A 14869-nucleotide genomic window follows, 5' to 3' on the forward strand; every position below is an offset into this window, starting at 1 on the left:
ACATTCTGACTCGCTCCACCCTGCCCCATCGGGACAACTGTGTGGCACCCGAATAAAACAACCTAGGAAAGCTACTCAGAGAAGACATTTGCATGACAGCCTCGAGTCTCTGGACGACCTGACCTGGGAGGACTATGCAGATGAGGTCATTTAAATGCCCCACCCCCTCCGCCAGCACCCAGGCTGAGCAGGGACTCAGGCCTCCCGTGAGGGTGGTTTAAGGCCAAACTGGGGTTGGGAGAGCAGTTGGGAGTGTCCTCAGTGGGCTGCACCTGTCCCTGGCAGAGCATGTGCGGGTGTCAGAGGTTCACCTGGACACAGGAGGCAACACACTGATCTCAAATATGCACAGGAGTCCCGGTGACACAAAAGCCCACACAGTCTTCAGGGGCACACACAGGGTTCATGGTCACACACAAGTGTATCAAAGGAGTCAAATTCACAGCAAAACACACACAGACCTCAGGGGCACACAAACACAGTTACACACCAAATAGACACTGCCTCAGACTTTCAGGCATCAGACATGCATAGCTATCACCCACTGGGCCCAGACCCAGGGCTCAACTACAGGCCTGAATTCTCATTCCCTAGCTTTGGTGTCCCAAGCAACGCCAGTCTTACAGACACAATCACCAAGGACACAGAGTAGTCATAAGCAACAGTGTCACACACACAAGCAGCACACATTCCTACGGATCCCATGACACCCATTGCAAACACAGGGACATTAGTGTTACGTTACGTATGTGGGCAAACTCCCTCTACAACATACATCTGAGCCATGGAGTCATGGTGGACCCCCGTACCATGCCCAACCCAAAAACATGGCCCCCAAACACCGTCAGTGACCTCTTCCCCCCCTCCCCACCACCCCAAAATGACAGAGGCTATGACACAGGTGTAAACAATGCTTTATGGGGGTGGGGTGGGGACGGGACAGGCCTCCAGGTAAGGTAATAAATAACACGTACTCGCAGTGGCAGGGCCAGGGGAGCTGAGGCCAAATGGCCCTAGTCTCGGGCTTTGGAAACTCTTTGAGTATAGTTAGGGGTTCAGGGGGAAGAGGGGTTAGCCAAGACAGAGGAAGCAGCAGCAGGTACGGATTCCCCCTTCCCCCATGGCTCAGTCTTGCCCCTCAGCCAGGCCCCACCAGGCCAGGGAAGGGGGACAGGTGGCGGGGCAGCTTCTCTGGGGCCAGGTCAAGGTAAGGGGCTCAGTCTCCCAGGGCCTGGGTCTGGGCCCCAGCCAGAAGGACAGGGCTGGTCCTGGAGAACGGGTGAGCTGAAAGAAAAGTGTGCCGTGAACTGGAGGGATCTTGGGTCTGTCGGCTGGTGTCTCTGTCTCATTTCTGGGTATCTTCCTGCCCGCCTAACTGTGCCTGTCTGTCCATATTTTTCTCTTTCTCCCAAAGTTTCTACATTGTCTGACTTTCTGTTTCTTGTCTGCAGGTACTGTGGGGCTCTAGAGCTGAGGGCACGTGCAACTCCCTGTTTACTTGCCTCAGAGAGCTGTCTCCTTGAGTCTGTAGAGGGGCATCTCAGTGTCTACATTCTGTGTCCCCACCTTTGCACCTCTGTGTTCCTCTATGTTCCTGGATCATCCAGGCTCTAGGTCTCATTCCCGTGTTTTCCAAACCGAGGAGACACATCACTTCCTGTTTTGTAGTTATCTGCAGATAGCATTACCTGGGAGCTTCTAGAAATCCCCAGATCACTTCAGAATCTCTGGGGTAAGGCCTGGGCATCAGTATCTTTTAAAGCTCTCCAGGTGATTCCAATGTGTACAACTGCATTAGTGGGTTGGGAAATCAGTTTGGTGGGCCTTGAGCAATTGTTGTAACAGAATAAAATAGAAAATACCATAAAAATTAAAATGTTAACATATTAAAAAAAAAAGAAAAGAAAGAAAATTTCAGAGTGCTTCAAATGTTGGTCCATAGAGACAGAAAGCAGATGGGTGGGGGCCAGACTCTGGGGAGAATGGAGAATGAATGCTTAAAGGGTATGGGGTTTCCTTTTAAGGGTGATGAAAATGCTTTGAAACTCGACAGAGGTGGTGGTTGCATAACCTTGAGAATGTACTAAATGCCACTGAATTGTACGCTTTAAAATGGCTAAATTTGTTGTGTGAATTTCACCTCAATCTTAAGAGAAAGAATATTAATACAAGAACGTGTTTTAGTTTTATACGTGTGTGACTGTATTAGATCAACAAATAAAGTATATTTCCTCCTGTAGAGTGCAGTCAACAGAGTTTGAAAATGCAGTCTTACTACATCTGATTCACTGAGGGAACACCCTGAAACAGACTCAAAACTAAGCTCTGAGGCGAAGAGTACACACCCATCTGATTCTACATAGCCCAGAGTCTTTAAAATGGACACGAAGAAGAAAAATAATAAACAGGCCTCGTTTATCAAGTCTTAGTTTACTGACTGTCAGGCCCTGTTCTAAGCATTTTAGTTTACTGACTGTCAGGCCCTGTTCTAAGCACTTTACATGAATTAACTTAATCTTCTCCACACTCACATTGAGGTGGGTACTATCATTAGCCCCATTTACAGATGAGGAAACCAAGGCCCAGAGAGGTTAAATAATTTGCCCAGAGCTATGAAGTGACAGAGTTGGAGTATACATGCAGGCAGCCCAGCTCTGGAGTCTGTGATCTATCACCTTCTCAGATGGGTTAGACAAACACCATACAGATAACAATGATCAGCTCTGTCAGTTGAACGCTTTGAAAAGGAGGGGCAGTTGTGAGACTGCCCATCTAGAGGGAGTGGCCCCACTTGGGAAGCCTATGAAGGTTCCCTGCAGGAAGAGGCATTTTAGTAGAGACCTGCTGATGAATGGGAGTTGGTGCCAGAAGGGAGCACAGGCACAGCAGATGCAAAGGCCTGGAAGGAAAAGAGCCCTGCCCAAAGAGCTCATCCTTGACTCCTCTCTCACATTCCATATCCATTGGGTCTGCTCTCTAAGTACATATATCCAAAGTCTAAACACTTTGCTCCACAGCCATCCTGGAGCTGCCAGTGGCTGTGGGGTGGAGGGTTGGGTGGGCATGAAGCACAGAGACAAGAATTGTCAAGACACACACACCCGCGAGAGGTGGGGCTAGGACCAAATCCTGTAGGAACTTTCAAGCCTGTCAAGGACTTTGGACCAAGCACAGGGGAACAAGCATGGCTTCCTGGAGGAGGGGGAGAGGTTACCCGAAAAGAGAGGGAAGGAATCAGATTTGTGCTTTAGGAAGACCCAGTGACTACATGAGGAGGGGACAAGCCTGGAGACAGATCAGGGAGGGTACAAATCTATTCACTTCGCAACCCCTCCTCCGCCCCCACTTTGATCCTGTCCACCATCGTCTCTCACCTTGACTTTGGAGTGGCCTACTCACTGGTCTCCAGGCAACCACCCCTGCCCCCTTCAGTCTGTCCTCTATATGCAGCCAGAGGGGCCCTGTGAACACCTGAATCAGATCTTGTCCCTTCTCTGCTCGGAGCCCTCCTATAGCTCTCATCCCACCCAGCGTATAGCCAGAGTCCTTCCTGTGGCTCACAAGGCCCTAATTCATTGCTTCCTCCCACCCCAACCTCATCTCCAGCTCACCTATTCCCCGGCACGCACGTGCGCGCACGCACGCACACATACTCCACTCCAGCCACACTGGCCTCCTTGGACTTCCTCACCCAGGGGAGGAGGCAGGGCCCTACCTCAGGGCTTTGTACTGGCTGTTCTCTCTGCTTAGAACACTCTTCCCCCAGGTCCCCACATGACCCCTCCCTCAGCTCCTTCAGGTCTTTGCTCAAATGTCACCTTCTCAGTGAGGCCTCCGCTCATCATCCTATTTAACACTCCACTCCTCCGCCGCCCCTCCCTCCTTGATTCTTCTCCATAGCTCTTATCGCCCTACCTACTATACAATTTGCTTGTGTATCTTGTTTATTGTCCATCTCCTCCACGAAGGCAGGGATTTTTGTCTGTTTTCCCCACTGTTATAGCCCCAGTGCTGGGAACAGGGCCTGGCGCTGAGGAGGCACTCAACCAACATTTGATGAATTATGAATGGGAGGGTCAGAGATGCAGGGCAGAGAGCTGGCGGTGGGATGGGAAGGACGGGTGGTTTCCCAGGGCCGGGAAGATGGCCCCTTTAACTCAAGTGTTCTTGTGTCTTTCTTCCTCACTCTGTTTGTCTTGTCATCTCTCCTTTTCTGTGTCTCTGTCTCTGCTCCGTACTCCCCTTTGTCAGGAGACCAGCCCTGCAGCCCGAGTTCCCAGTATCCCACCTGGCTCTGCAGGTCTCAGCAGCCGCAGGGCTGAGGGGCCACGGCCTGGGCACTCCGAGGCTGCCGCAGCTGGCGAAGGGAGGCGTCACCATATTGAATGCCGGAGCCCATCCTCTCGGGGTCAAGCTCACCTGGGGGGAGCAGAGAGGTGAGGACTGGTCCCTTGGAGTCCTCTGGACCCTGCCTTCCACTCCCACTCCGGGCAGTTGGGGGCCTCACCGGAGTCGATCTTGTTCAGAATGGTGCGGGCACACTTCAGGAAAGCCTCCTCCACGTTCTCACCCGTGAGAGCACTAGTTTCCAGGAACATTAGCTCTGGGGGGGCAGACACTCGGAAGGTCAGGGTCTCAGTCAGTCCCCATCCTCCACTCCGACTCTGACCTGCTGCCTCTCGTTCTGTTCCTCAAACGTTCCACCTTTGCCTTCAATCTGGGCCTCCGTACATGCTGTTCCTCTGCCATGAATGCCCCCTTCCCCAGGTACCCACCGAGCTCTTCCTTTAGAGCTCAGCTCACATCTCCTCCTCCAGAGTGTCCTCCTGACCTCCCAGGATGAGTCAGGTTCCTCCTCTGGGCTCCCACAGACCCCTGTGCCTCCCCACTCCCAGCCCTGACCTCTTCGGGCTGTCACTATCTGGAAATGGTCCTCCCCCTGCCCCCCGGACTGTGAGGCCATGACAGCTGGCTCCAGGGCTCTCTTCATCACTGTGTCCCCAGCACCATCTAGCACAGGCCCATCACAGACCACCCACCAGTCATGTGACAGCCATCTCACAGTAAGTAAGAGCCAGGATTCAAATCCACATCTTTCTGATGGCAAATCCTCTAAACCTGCAGGTTACAAACTGAAGGAACAGGGACAGACCCTAGGCCGGCAGATTTTGGCCAACATGATGTTTTCAAATGAGTTTAGACCTGCTTACCTTTTGTTGTTGTTATATTCACTAGTTTGTTTTATTTTTTAGATTCCACATATAAGTGATACCAAACAGTATTTGTCTTTCTCTGTCTGACTTATTTCACCTAGCATAATGCCCTCCAAGTCCATCTATGTTGCTGCAAATGGCATTATTTCATTCTTTTTTACAGCTGACTAGTATTCCATTGTGTGTATATATATATATTATATAATATATATATTATATAATATATATATATATATAATATATATACCACATCTTGTTTATCCATTCCTCTGTTGATGGACACTTAGGTTGCTTCCATATCTTGGCAATTGTAACTAATGCTGCTATGAACATTGGGGTACGTGTACCTTTTCGAATTAGTGTTTTTGTTTTTTTCAGATCTATACTCAGGATTGGGATTGCTGGGTCACATGGTAGTTCAATTTTAGTTTTTTGAGAAACCTCCATACTGTTCTCCATAGTAGCTGCACCAATTTACATTCCCACCAACAGTGTAGGAGGGTTCCCTTTTCTCCACATCCTTGCCAACATTTGTTATTTGTAGTCTTTTTGATGATAGTATCCTTGCATACCTTTCGATGTGGCTGTCAGTCTCGTCTACTCCCCTAATGCCAGTGCCTGCTAACCTGGGATCTACCCTGTGCCCTCTCCTTTGCTCACAAAATGTACCTGTCCCCTAGGGCCATCAGAGTTTGCAGTCTCCACCTTATACCAATACCCTGTGCTGCCTCCCCACAGTGGTCAAAACCTTCTTAGCAGCCACCGTGAGTCAAGCACCCATCCATCCAGGCAGTGCTGAGAAGTCCCCATGGACCACATCCCTTACCCGTCATGCACTATGTGAAGCAGAAACGCCGTGATCCCAGCTTTCCAGATGAGGAGACTGAGGACCAGCGTGGTCACACAGCTCGCAATGTGACCACACCCAGATTTGAACCCAGACCTCTAAATCTCCACATCCCCCTGCTGGGCAGAGCTACAGAGAGCCAGCAGGCCCATGGGCCCCACTGTATAGCCCCCCCGCCCAGCCCTCACCGTTCTCCTGGGCAAAGCGGGAGGCCTCCAGGAAAGTGACCTCACGTTCCAGGTCCAGGTCCTTCTTGTTGCCACAGAGAATGACCACGATATTGGGGCTGGCCAGCGTGCGGGCATCCGTCAGCCAGGCGGCCAGCGAGTTGTAGGTCTCCCGGCTGTGGAGAAGGGAGCCAGGAGGGAGGCGGACGTGGGTGGGGGGCAGCCCAGGCCCCACCCCGCCCCACTCCGTGCACCCACCTGGTGATGTCATACACCAGCAGGGCTCCAGCCGCCCCTCGGTAGTAACTCCGTGTCACCGACCTGTGGGGCCAGGGGGACCCAGTCACCCCCGAGGCTGGGGTGTGCCCCAGGACTGCCCCCCTCTGCGGAGAGAGACTGGTGGTTCGGAGGCCCCCCTTCACTGCTGGCCCATCCCCCTAAACCTGGCCATGGTCTACAGTTTCTCCCACTTGCGGTCTCTCTGTTTCCCTCAATCTCTATCGCACTTAGCTGCCAGCCTCCGCCTCAGTCTCCCTACCTTTTTTCATTTCTTAAAACTTTTTCTGTTTCCCTGGTGGCACAGTGGTTGAGAGTCCGCCTGCCGATGCAGGGGACACAGGTTCGTGCCCCGGTCTGGGAAGATCCCACATGCTGCGGAGCGGTTGGGCCCGTGAGCCGTGGCCGCTTAGCCTGCGCGTCCGGAGCCTGTGCTCCGCAAGGGGAGAGGCCACAACAGTGAGAGGCCCGTGTACCACAAAAAAAAAAACAACAACTTTTTGGCCGTGCCATTTGGCCTGTGGGATCTTAGTTCCCTGACCAGGGATTGAACCTGGGGCCCCGGCAGTGAAAGCACTGAGTCCTAACTACTGGACGGCCAGGGAATTCCCTCTTCCTACCTTTGACTCTCTCTGTGTCCCTGTCTTTCTGCATCTCTTCATTGGTCTGTGCCTTTCTGTCTCTTGTGTGCATGTGTATCTTTAATTCTCTATTTCTCTCCATCTCTGTTGCTCTGGCTCTGTCATCGTCACCCTTTCCCATTCATTCAACATTTTCTGTCATCCCCCTTTCACCCAGTCCTAGCCAAGCACTACACAACTACAACCGCTTGGCCCTCTCCCGCTCTGGTTGGGGGAGGCCCCCTTCCCAGAGTGGCCGACTGTCTGCTTCTCCCTGGAACAGGCTGGGTCCCTCTGGAACTCATGCAGTCATGCTGCAAGCATTTATGGAGCACTTACTGCCAGCCCCGTGCACGTCGTACACCTGTCTCCCCTCCACCCTCTCGGTCTCTACCTCTGTGCACCTCAAGCAGAGAACTCACACACAAATATTAACTCAGCAGCTACCCAGTGCTGCCCAGGAACCACGCTTCCCCATGGACTGGATTCCCTTGCTCTCTCGCTGCTGTCTGTTTCTCAGGCTCAGGGTTTCCATGTGTCTGTCACCTTTTCTGCAGAGACGTCCTGAAGACATACTGTGTGCTGAGTCCTACACATTTCCCTCTCCCCACAAAACATCCATTTCTCCATCTCTCTGGCCACCCCGGCCCACTCTCCCTGTCTCTCACCTGTTTCTCTTTGAGTCTCCTTATCTCCCTTCTCCTTCTCTTCTCTCTCAGTCTGTCTCTCTTTCTCTCTCCCTTCCTGAGTGTTTGTATCTCTCTTTCAAGTTTCCTTTTCTGTTTTAGTCATTATCTGTCATTCTCTACCCCTCGCCCCACCCCAAGCATCTCCTTGTCTCCAGGCCTCGTTTCTCCCTGGGGAAAAGTCTCCGTCCCTCCAGCCACATGGGTCTATCCCACAGAGTCTCGTCTCGCTAGGGTCTGCCGTCCCTCCCCGGCCCTCGCACTCTTCATTATGCTTCCTTCTCAATCTCTTTTTCTCATTGTCTCTGCCGTCCTCTCTCCAAGGCGCCTTCTTTCTTTGACTAAATGGACCTGCTCATCACAGTCTCTTTCTCTCTCTCCCTCTACCTTGCCTGCCCTCTCAGCGCCTCCTTGCTCCTGTCATTGTATTTCCAGGTAGCTCTGCACACCTCTACCCCTCCTCTCTCCTCCCCTCTCCCCTGCCTTCTCTCCATGGGGGCCCAGCCCACCTACCGAAACCGCTCCTGGCCGGCTGTGTCCCAAATCTGTAGCTTCACGGTCTTCCCACCCACGCTGACCACCCGAGATCCAAACTCCACGCCGATCGTGTGGTTGGAGTCCTGTTTGACTGGGAGTGGGAGGGGGAGAAGAGGCAGTGTGGGGGCTCAGAGGATTCCCTGTCCTCCAAGGCCTCCTCAGCCGGTACAAACCCATTCTCATTGCTGGGGTGACTGAGGCTCAAGGAGGACCTAGCAAAGAGCGTATACCAAGGTAAGGACCAGGCAGCCAGCTCTGGCGTTGTACCTCTGGCCAGCCCTGCCCCTGCCCACCCCGGCAGCTGCCTACTTGCCCACACCATGGCCATGCCCACAGTTTAGTGCTCCCAGGACCACTGTCAGAAACTCACACTTATTCTCAATGAACTGATGAAGGAGACATGATTTGCCCGTTCCTGCACTGCCAATCACCAGGAATTTGAAGAGGAAGTCTGAGCAGATGGAGCCAAATTCAAGGAAACCCATGCAGAGAGAAAGATAGACATGAAAAGATGGAATCCAAAGAACATCACAATTATGGGGAGAGAACAGACACAGACAGATACAGAACAGTGGGTAACAACGGTAATGGATAATTCTTATATAGTGCTTACCACATATCAGGCACAGTTCTAAAGGTCTTTACCTACATCAACAACTCAACCCTCAGGAAAACTCTGTGAGGGAGATATACTAATAATTATCCCCATTTTCCAGATGAGGAAACTGAGGCCAGAAAGGTTAACTGACTTGTCCAAGATCCTACTGCCAGGTAGAGCTGGGATTCACCATTTCATCAAGGACTACAATCTTGCCCTTGACCCCCACAACTCAGCTCCTACCACTTTCTGATTCATTCACTCCACTCCAGCCTCTGGCCTTTAGTCTACTCCCTAAAGATGACAAGCTGGTTCCTACCTCAGGGTCTTTGCATAGTTCCCTCTGCTTTTCTCTGTTTGTTGAATGAATGCAGCTCCCTCTGACCCCTAAACCAGTGCTCCTTTTACCGCACCCTGTTCTCCTACTTCCTATCTATCCATCCATCCAGATTTTCCAATTCTCAGTCCCTCCATCCCTCCCTCAGCCCAAGGCCCTACCCCTATTCTCAAGCTTAAACCCCACCCCTTGCCATTAGCCCCACCGCCTAAAGGACAACTCACCCCCAACCGCATTCCAGACCTCTCCCTGAGTAATCCCAGGGCCCAGAGCATCCCTTCAGCGTCCCCCCAGCCCATCAAGGTTGATCCCTGCCATTCACGCAATCAGCCCCGCCCCATCCACTCAGGCTCCGCCCAGACACATTAAGGCTCACCCTTTCCCTCAAGACCTAACCATGATCCATCAGGACTGTTTCCCTCAAATCCCGCCCCAGATCTATTTCGCCCAGACACCAGACCCTCAGGCTCCGCCCAAACTGATTAAGCTCAGCCTCAGACCCACTAAGCCCCTCCCAGCATCAACTAGGCCCTGCCCCATAATAGCTGACCCCGCCCCCTGATATATAAAGCCCCGCCCCATACCCACAGGCCGCATCCTTTCTGGGCCCAGACCCCAGACCCCAGCTTCCGCCCACCACCCTCACCGTAGGTCTCAGCCATGACTCGGTCGCGGCCGCTTAGGGCCGCAATATGGCGACACGGCCGCGCCTGCTCCTCGGCTGGCAGCCGCTCCACTCGGGCTGCAGCCCCGGCTTCTTCCTACTCCCCGGGCCGGCGCCGCCACTTCCGCCTCCACCCCCCTCCGGCGCGACCCGCTAATGCTGCGGGACACCAGGCCACGCTTTCCAAGACAAGGATTGGCGGACTCTGCAGGCAGGGGGCGGGACAAAAGCGCAGACTGGTGGGGAGAGAGGGGCAGGGCCTAAAGGGGCGGGACCAACACGAGCGATTGGCGGTGCCAGAGACGCTTCGCCGAGCAAAGAAACGGATTTGGTCAGGAGTCCGTGGGCAGAGTCGAGATTCCAGATTGGGTAGAAGCGGACTTGGGGGCGGGGATACGAATGCAAAGAAGGGAGCGGGGGTAGGAGCCGATCCAGAGCTGAGGCGTACTGATCTCTAAGGCAAGGAGGATGAAAACTGGGATGGTACGCATGATACGCACAGATTAACCTCCTACCTCCCTTTGCGGATAATCTTCCAAGAAATCCTAGAAAACCTCTGCTCTGTGATTTATGTCTTCCTCATGGTTCAACTGGCTCATTCCCAATAGTTCAATAGTTCTCTTATTAGTCAAGAGAAGACACTATAATCCCCCAGTTTGGCTGTTTAGTTGTTCCATCTTCTCATCTGTTTGTAATATCTAAGCTTACGAGCCCACCTCTGGTACCCAGCTTGGAGCAAAGAGCTCTTAGTCCGTGAAATTCTGCCTAGCAACCACTGACGTTACCACAGTCAGTGGGTTGATTGGCTAGATTCAGAAGCCTGGGGAAACACTTCCTTTCTAGAGACCCACCACAAAGACCACCGACACCCATAGTTTGCACTTGGCTGATGTATTTGCATAAAGTCAGCGAGAAACAACAGCAGAGACAGCGGTAGACTGAGCTCACTGGCAGTAGAAATCCCATTTCTGAAAAAGAGAAAGGGGAAACAGTGGGGAGAAAACTAGCGGTCACACCACAAAGGATCTAGTGGTTTTAGCAAATGCTGCAGCCACAGGCGCCAGGTTTGGCTGCACAAATGCTATGCAAATTAGCCTAGAGCCCTCTACCCTTTGCACCTCTCAATCGGACTAGGACTTAGAAATCACTCCTCATTTTTCAGATAAGAAAAGGCAGGGGATTTGCTCCAGCGCATACAGCTAGGATGCCAGGGAGCCAAGGGTAGGGGCATCTTTGCCCAAGGGCCCTCCCTCCAAGTCCCTGCCAGCCCCCAAGACACTCACATCTGTCTTCACATCAGTTTTGCCAGGCTTCAGGGTCTGGTCTTCGCGTACAATGCTACTGGGGAAATAGCCCAGGCGAGCAGCTACGTCTCCATAGTAATCTCCCTGAACCTGGGGAAGAGGAGTTAAAAGCCGGGGTCTGGGAAGATGGCAAGCTCACTCCTGCTGAAGATCTTTGCACTCTCTTCTCCCTGATCTCGACTTGGCTTGCTCCATCCTTGTCATTCCAATCCCAGCTTAAAGTCACATGCTCGAAGGTCCTCCCTGACCACCCCATGTGAATTAGTCACCCAGTCACTTTATATTAATTCTCAAAGCAGCACATACTTGCTGGTATTTTTGATGGGGTGGCACCTACCTCCTTGTCTCCCTCCATTAGAATAAAAGGGGTCGTTCTTTATTGTACCCACCATAGTAGGTGCCCTAATAATTGCTAAACAAAGTAAAGTAGACCACAATAGCCTCCCCTCCAAAACTATATTTCAGCTCACTCCCTCAGATTTTCCCTTCAGGTGAAAAATCAGGGTGCACGCCCACCCCAGCCACCCTACCCTTGCCTCCTCTGTTCTCCCAAGACTCACGCTGCCTCCCCAGAAGAGCCGCCCTCGGCCCTTCAGCTTGGAGAAGACATACACCACTTGGCCCTGGCGTATGGTCAGGAAACGGCAGTCGGGGGCCACGTAGTCCTGAAGGGCCACGGCCATGGAGATGGGGTCTGGGGAAGGAACAGAAGGGAGTAACAGCACCCTCCCCACAGGCTAGCAATCCAAGCCCCCAATGCCCCGAACCCCCAACTCTTACGGCTGCATTCCTCGTCAGCACACAGCTTCCAGTCAGCCAGCCTGGGCATCAGGTGGCCCCCGACACTAGGACCTGGGAAGGCAGACAGCAAGACAACACCAAGGAGCACCGAGGACCAAGCCATCGTGGACTGTAAGCAAGAGAGTGCCTAAGGGAGGAACGGGGTCTCCAGTTCCCTCCTGCTCTCCCTCTCCAGCAGCACAAGGAAGCCTGTGTTCTGGGTCTTGTCCCCGCCTTAAACCAGTCCCAAATTTCACCCACACCACCTATAGTCTGCTACCCAGCCAGAACCATTTCAAGGACAGGGTGAGGGCTGCCAGCACAAGGAAATACCCAGATAGGCTCAAGGCAGCCCAGGCCACTCCAAGTAACAGCCACCCCCTCAACAGAGACGGGGTTAAGACAGGCAAGTTGATATTCAATTCCATCTTTTATGAGTTGGCTTGGGGACCTGGGCCCCTCTGCTCTCCCCCGCAGGGACAGAACCAGAGAAGCCAGTATGGAAAAACCACCTTGGAATTTCCTGTGCTGAGGGGCAGCAGAACAAGGCAGCCCTTTGATTGCCAGGAATAGCCGCAGCTCCCAAGTATGGAGTGAATATCATATGTTGGACCTTAAGCTAGGCGATGCCCTACCACGATCACTATTTATCCTCATAAGCCACTTCCTGACTGGGTGACCTGGGCTAAGCTATTCCTCCTCCCAGAGCCTCATCTTTCTCATCTGAAATAGAAATAATAAAAACTAGTAGTTATTTATAGAGCATTCACCATGCATATTTTTATTAACTCAAATGTATACTCTGCACCACCTTTAAGAGGAGTGATCATAACCCCATTTTACGTAGAAATGGAAGCACAGAGCCTTAAAGAACTTGTCCAAGGTTACAGAGTTGGGAAGTGGAGGGGCTAGATCTGGCTCCAGGCCCACACCCATCACTACTGATCTTGGAGCTCAGTCAGTTGCCCAGGGTCAGAATGAGAAAGTGGCAGAGGATTTGAACTCAAGTCTCATTTCTAAAACTGTGCTTCAAACAGAGATCTACATGCCTGAAGACCCATCTCTTTCCTCAGGTATTCTCACCCCTGGTCAGCAAGCAAGTCCGAACTTTAGTTTTAGGGGAAGCAGGTGGACACACACAGGCTTGGGGTGGGGAAGAATTCATCAGGGGCAAAGACTGGGCCTAAGCCATCTCCACATACCCAACACCCAGCACCAAGTACCATGAGAGCATCAAACAGCTCTACTCAAATATCACCTACTCAGAGGGGCTCCCCTTGGTCACCTGTTACTGCTCCCCAGCTCCACCGACACGTCACCCCATTATGTCAGTTGTTTCTATCAGAACCCAGCATTTGAAATTAGCTTGTCTATTTCATTTGCCACCGCACAACCTGTGCCAAGAACAGTACTTAGTGTGTAATAGGTACTCAGCAAGTTATTTGCTGAATTTATTCAGTGCTTGCTACGTGCCCGGTGGGGTAGCAGTGGTGGGGGGAGAGGGGGGCGGGCGGTGCACCACAGAAAGAGTCCTCTTTGCACAGGAAGAAAATGAAGCTCAGAGTGCAGACATCAACTGCCCATGGAGGAAACAGCCAGGGAGCCCCCCCAGCAGGTGGACAGTAGAAACCAGGATCCACGGTCCACAGACCCCGGGTTCCCACGAGCCATCTGCAATAACACTGCGCCATTTAGTGAAGACGGCAATCACCTTCCCCTTTTCATCTTTCAGATCCTACAAGGTGAAAGTGTGCCTCTGGTGCCACAAACCCTGATGTTCAAATGCTTCAAACACTGATGTTCCTCTTTAACGGAAGGAGTGCAGCAGGAGGAGGCTGGGGCTCAGAGCCTTGACAGGACAAAAATCTCCAGGGAGAATTTAGCACTATGTCTTATTGTATTTATCTTTGTGGTTAATTTTCTACTCTGGCAAGTGATCACACTTTCCCATCTACATGGTGTGAGAAAAGGTTTTAAGCTATATATATACATATATACATATAATATACTTCAGTCGATTTAAAAATTGCCAGGTCAGGTGTATGACAGACTGCGAAGAAAGGTCCCCCATTCAATCTCCCCTTCTTATCCATAGCTTCAGCTGGGTACGTGACCGTCCAGCCAGGAACCACATTTCCCAGCCTCCCCTGCAGTTGGGGCACTGGAGGGAAGATTGGCTCAGCCATCTGCCCGAAGCTCCTGGCTGGCACCTGGCCAGCGGGGGGAGCAGCTGTGTGTGAACTGGCCACGCTCCTGGTACCAGCATCTGATCAGGAGCTTCCCAAGTGTGAAGTTTAGGGACTCCCAACAGCAGCACTGACATCTTCCTGAACTCTAGAGACTGCAGCTCAATCGAGGGCTGCAAACTTGAATTCAAATGTCTCCAACCCAGATTGCCACCACTAACATCCTCCCGACGATTTCATGAATACCCAATTCCCTTCCCTTTCTTCCTGAAGTACCCAGAATGGTTTCTGTGGGACTCTTGCTATGACAGAAGGCATTTTTGTCCAGAAAAAGATGAAGAAAAACCTCTTTCTTAACAATCTATCACGTTAGAAAATTACTGGAATCAACATACAAGTCTACGAAGTGAATGGTGTGCCATTGAAAGTGGCATCCTTGCACAGTACAGAACCTGCCCAACTGTACCTGGCAGCATGGGTTTTAATTTCCTGCCCTGAATGCTGATTGAGACAAAATAAAAATCTACCAAAGTGGTAAAAGTGACTTTAATTTAGACAATGTTGCTACACTATTCTGGGTTTTCCCAAGGTTGCAATCCCCAACGTGCTGAGAGGCCCAAACGCTCAGAATAATCTGATGTGCAGGGAAGGGAA

The 14869-nt window shown here is 51.9% G+C and overlaps 2 protein-coding genes across 4 annotated transcripts; both read right to left on the reverse strand.

Moving 5' to 3' along the window:
- Positions 1-897: 897 nt before the first annotated feature.
- On the reverse strand, positions 898-10098 carry RAB4B (RAB4B, member RAS oncogene family). Of its 2 annotated transcripts, XM_067718862.1 has the most exons (8): positions 9928-10095; positions 8717-8797; positions 8323-8437; positions 6486-6548; positions 6249-6403; positions 4508-4603; positions 4289-4419; positions 898-1284 (listed from the first exon to the last, which is right to left on the reverse strand). In XM_067718862.1, the coding sequence occupies exons 1-7, from the start codon at positions 9941-9943 to the stop codon at positions 4304-4306; spliced, it is 642 nt and encodes a 213-aa protein (XP_067574963.1). In that variant the 5' UTR covers positions 9944-10095; the 3' UTR covers positions 898-1284; positions 4289-4303. The 2 variants fall into 2 exon arrangements, with proteins under 2 accessions (XP_067574963.1, XP_067574964.1); XM_067718863.1 differs by lacking the exon at positions 6486-6548 and having other exon boundaries at positions 9928-10098.
- A 722-nt stretch (positions 10099-10820) lies between these two features.
- MIA (MIA SH3 domain containing) lies at positions 10821-14781 on the reverse strand. 2 transcript variants are annotated; one of them, XM_067718867.1, is made up of 5 exons: positions 12363-14781; positions 12030-12159; positions 11810-11943; positions 11229-11339; positions 10821-10913 (listed from the first exon to the last, which is right to left on the reverse strand). In XM_067718867.1, the coding sequence occupies exons 2-5, from the start codon at positions 12151-12153 to the stop codon at positions 10890-10892; spliced, it is 393 nt and encodes a 130-aa protein (XP_067574968.1). In that variant the 5' UTR covers positions 12154-12159; positions 12363-14781; the 3' UTR covers positions 10821-10889. The 2 variants fall into 2 exon arrangements, with proteins under 2 accessions (XP_067574968.1, XP_067574967.1); XM_067718866.1 differs by lacking the exon at positions 12363-14781 and having other exon boundaries at positions 12030-12356.
- Between the last annotated feature and the right edge of the window lie 88 nt (positions 14782-14869).

The sequence above is a fragment of the Pseudorca crassidens genome, chromosome 20, assembly GCF_039906515.1.
Source record: "Pseudorca crassidens isolate mPseCra1 chromosome 20, mPseCra1.hap1, whole genome shotgun sequence".
In the NCBI taxonomy this organism is placed as follows: Eukaryota; Metazoa; Chordata; class Mammalia; order Artiodactyla; family Delphinidae; genus Pseudorca; species Pseudorca crassidens.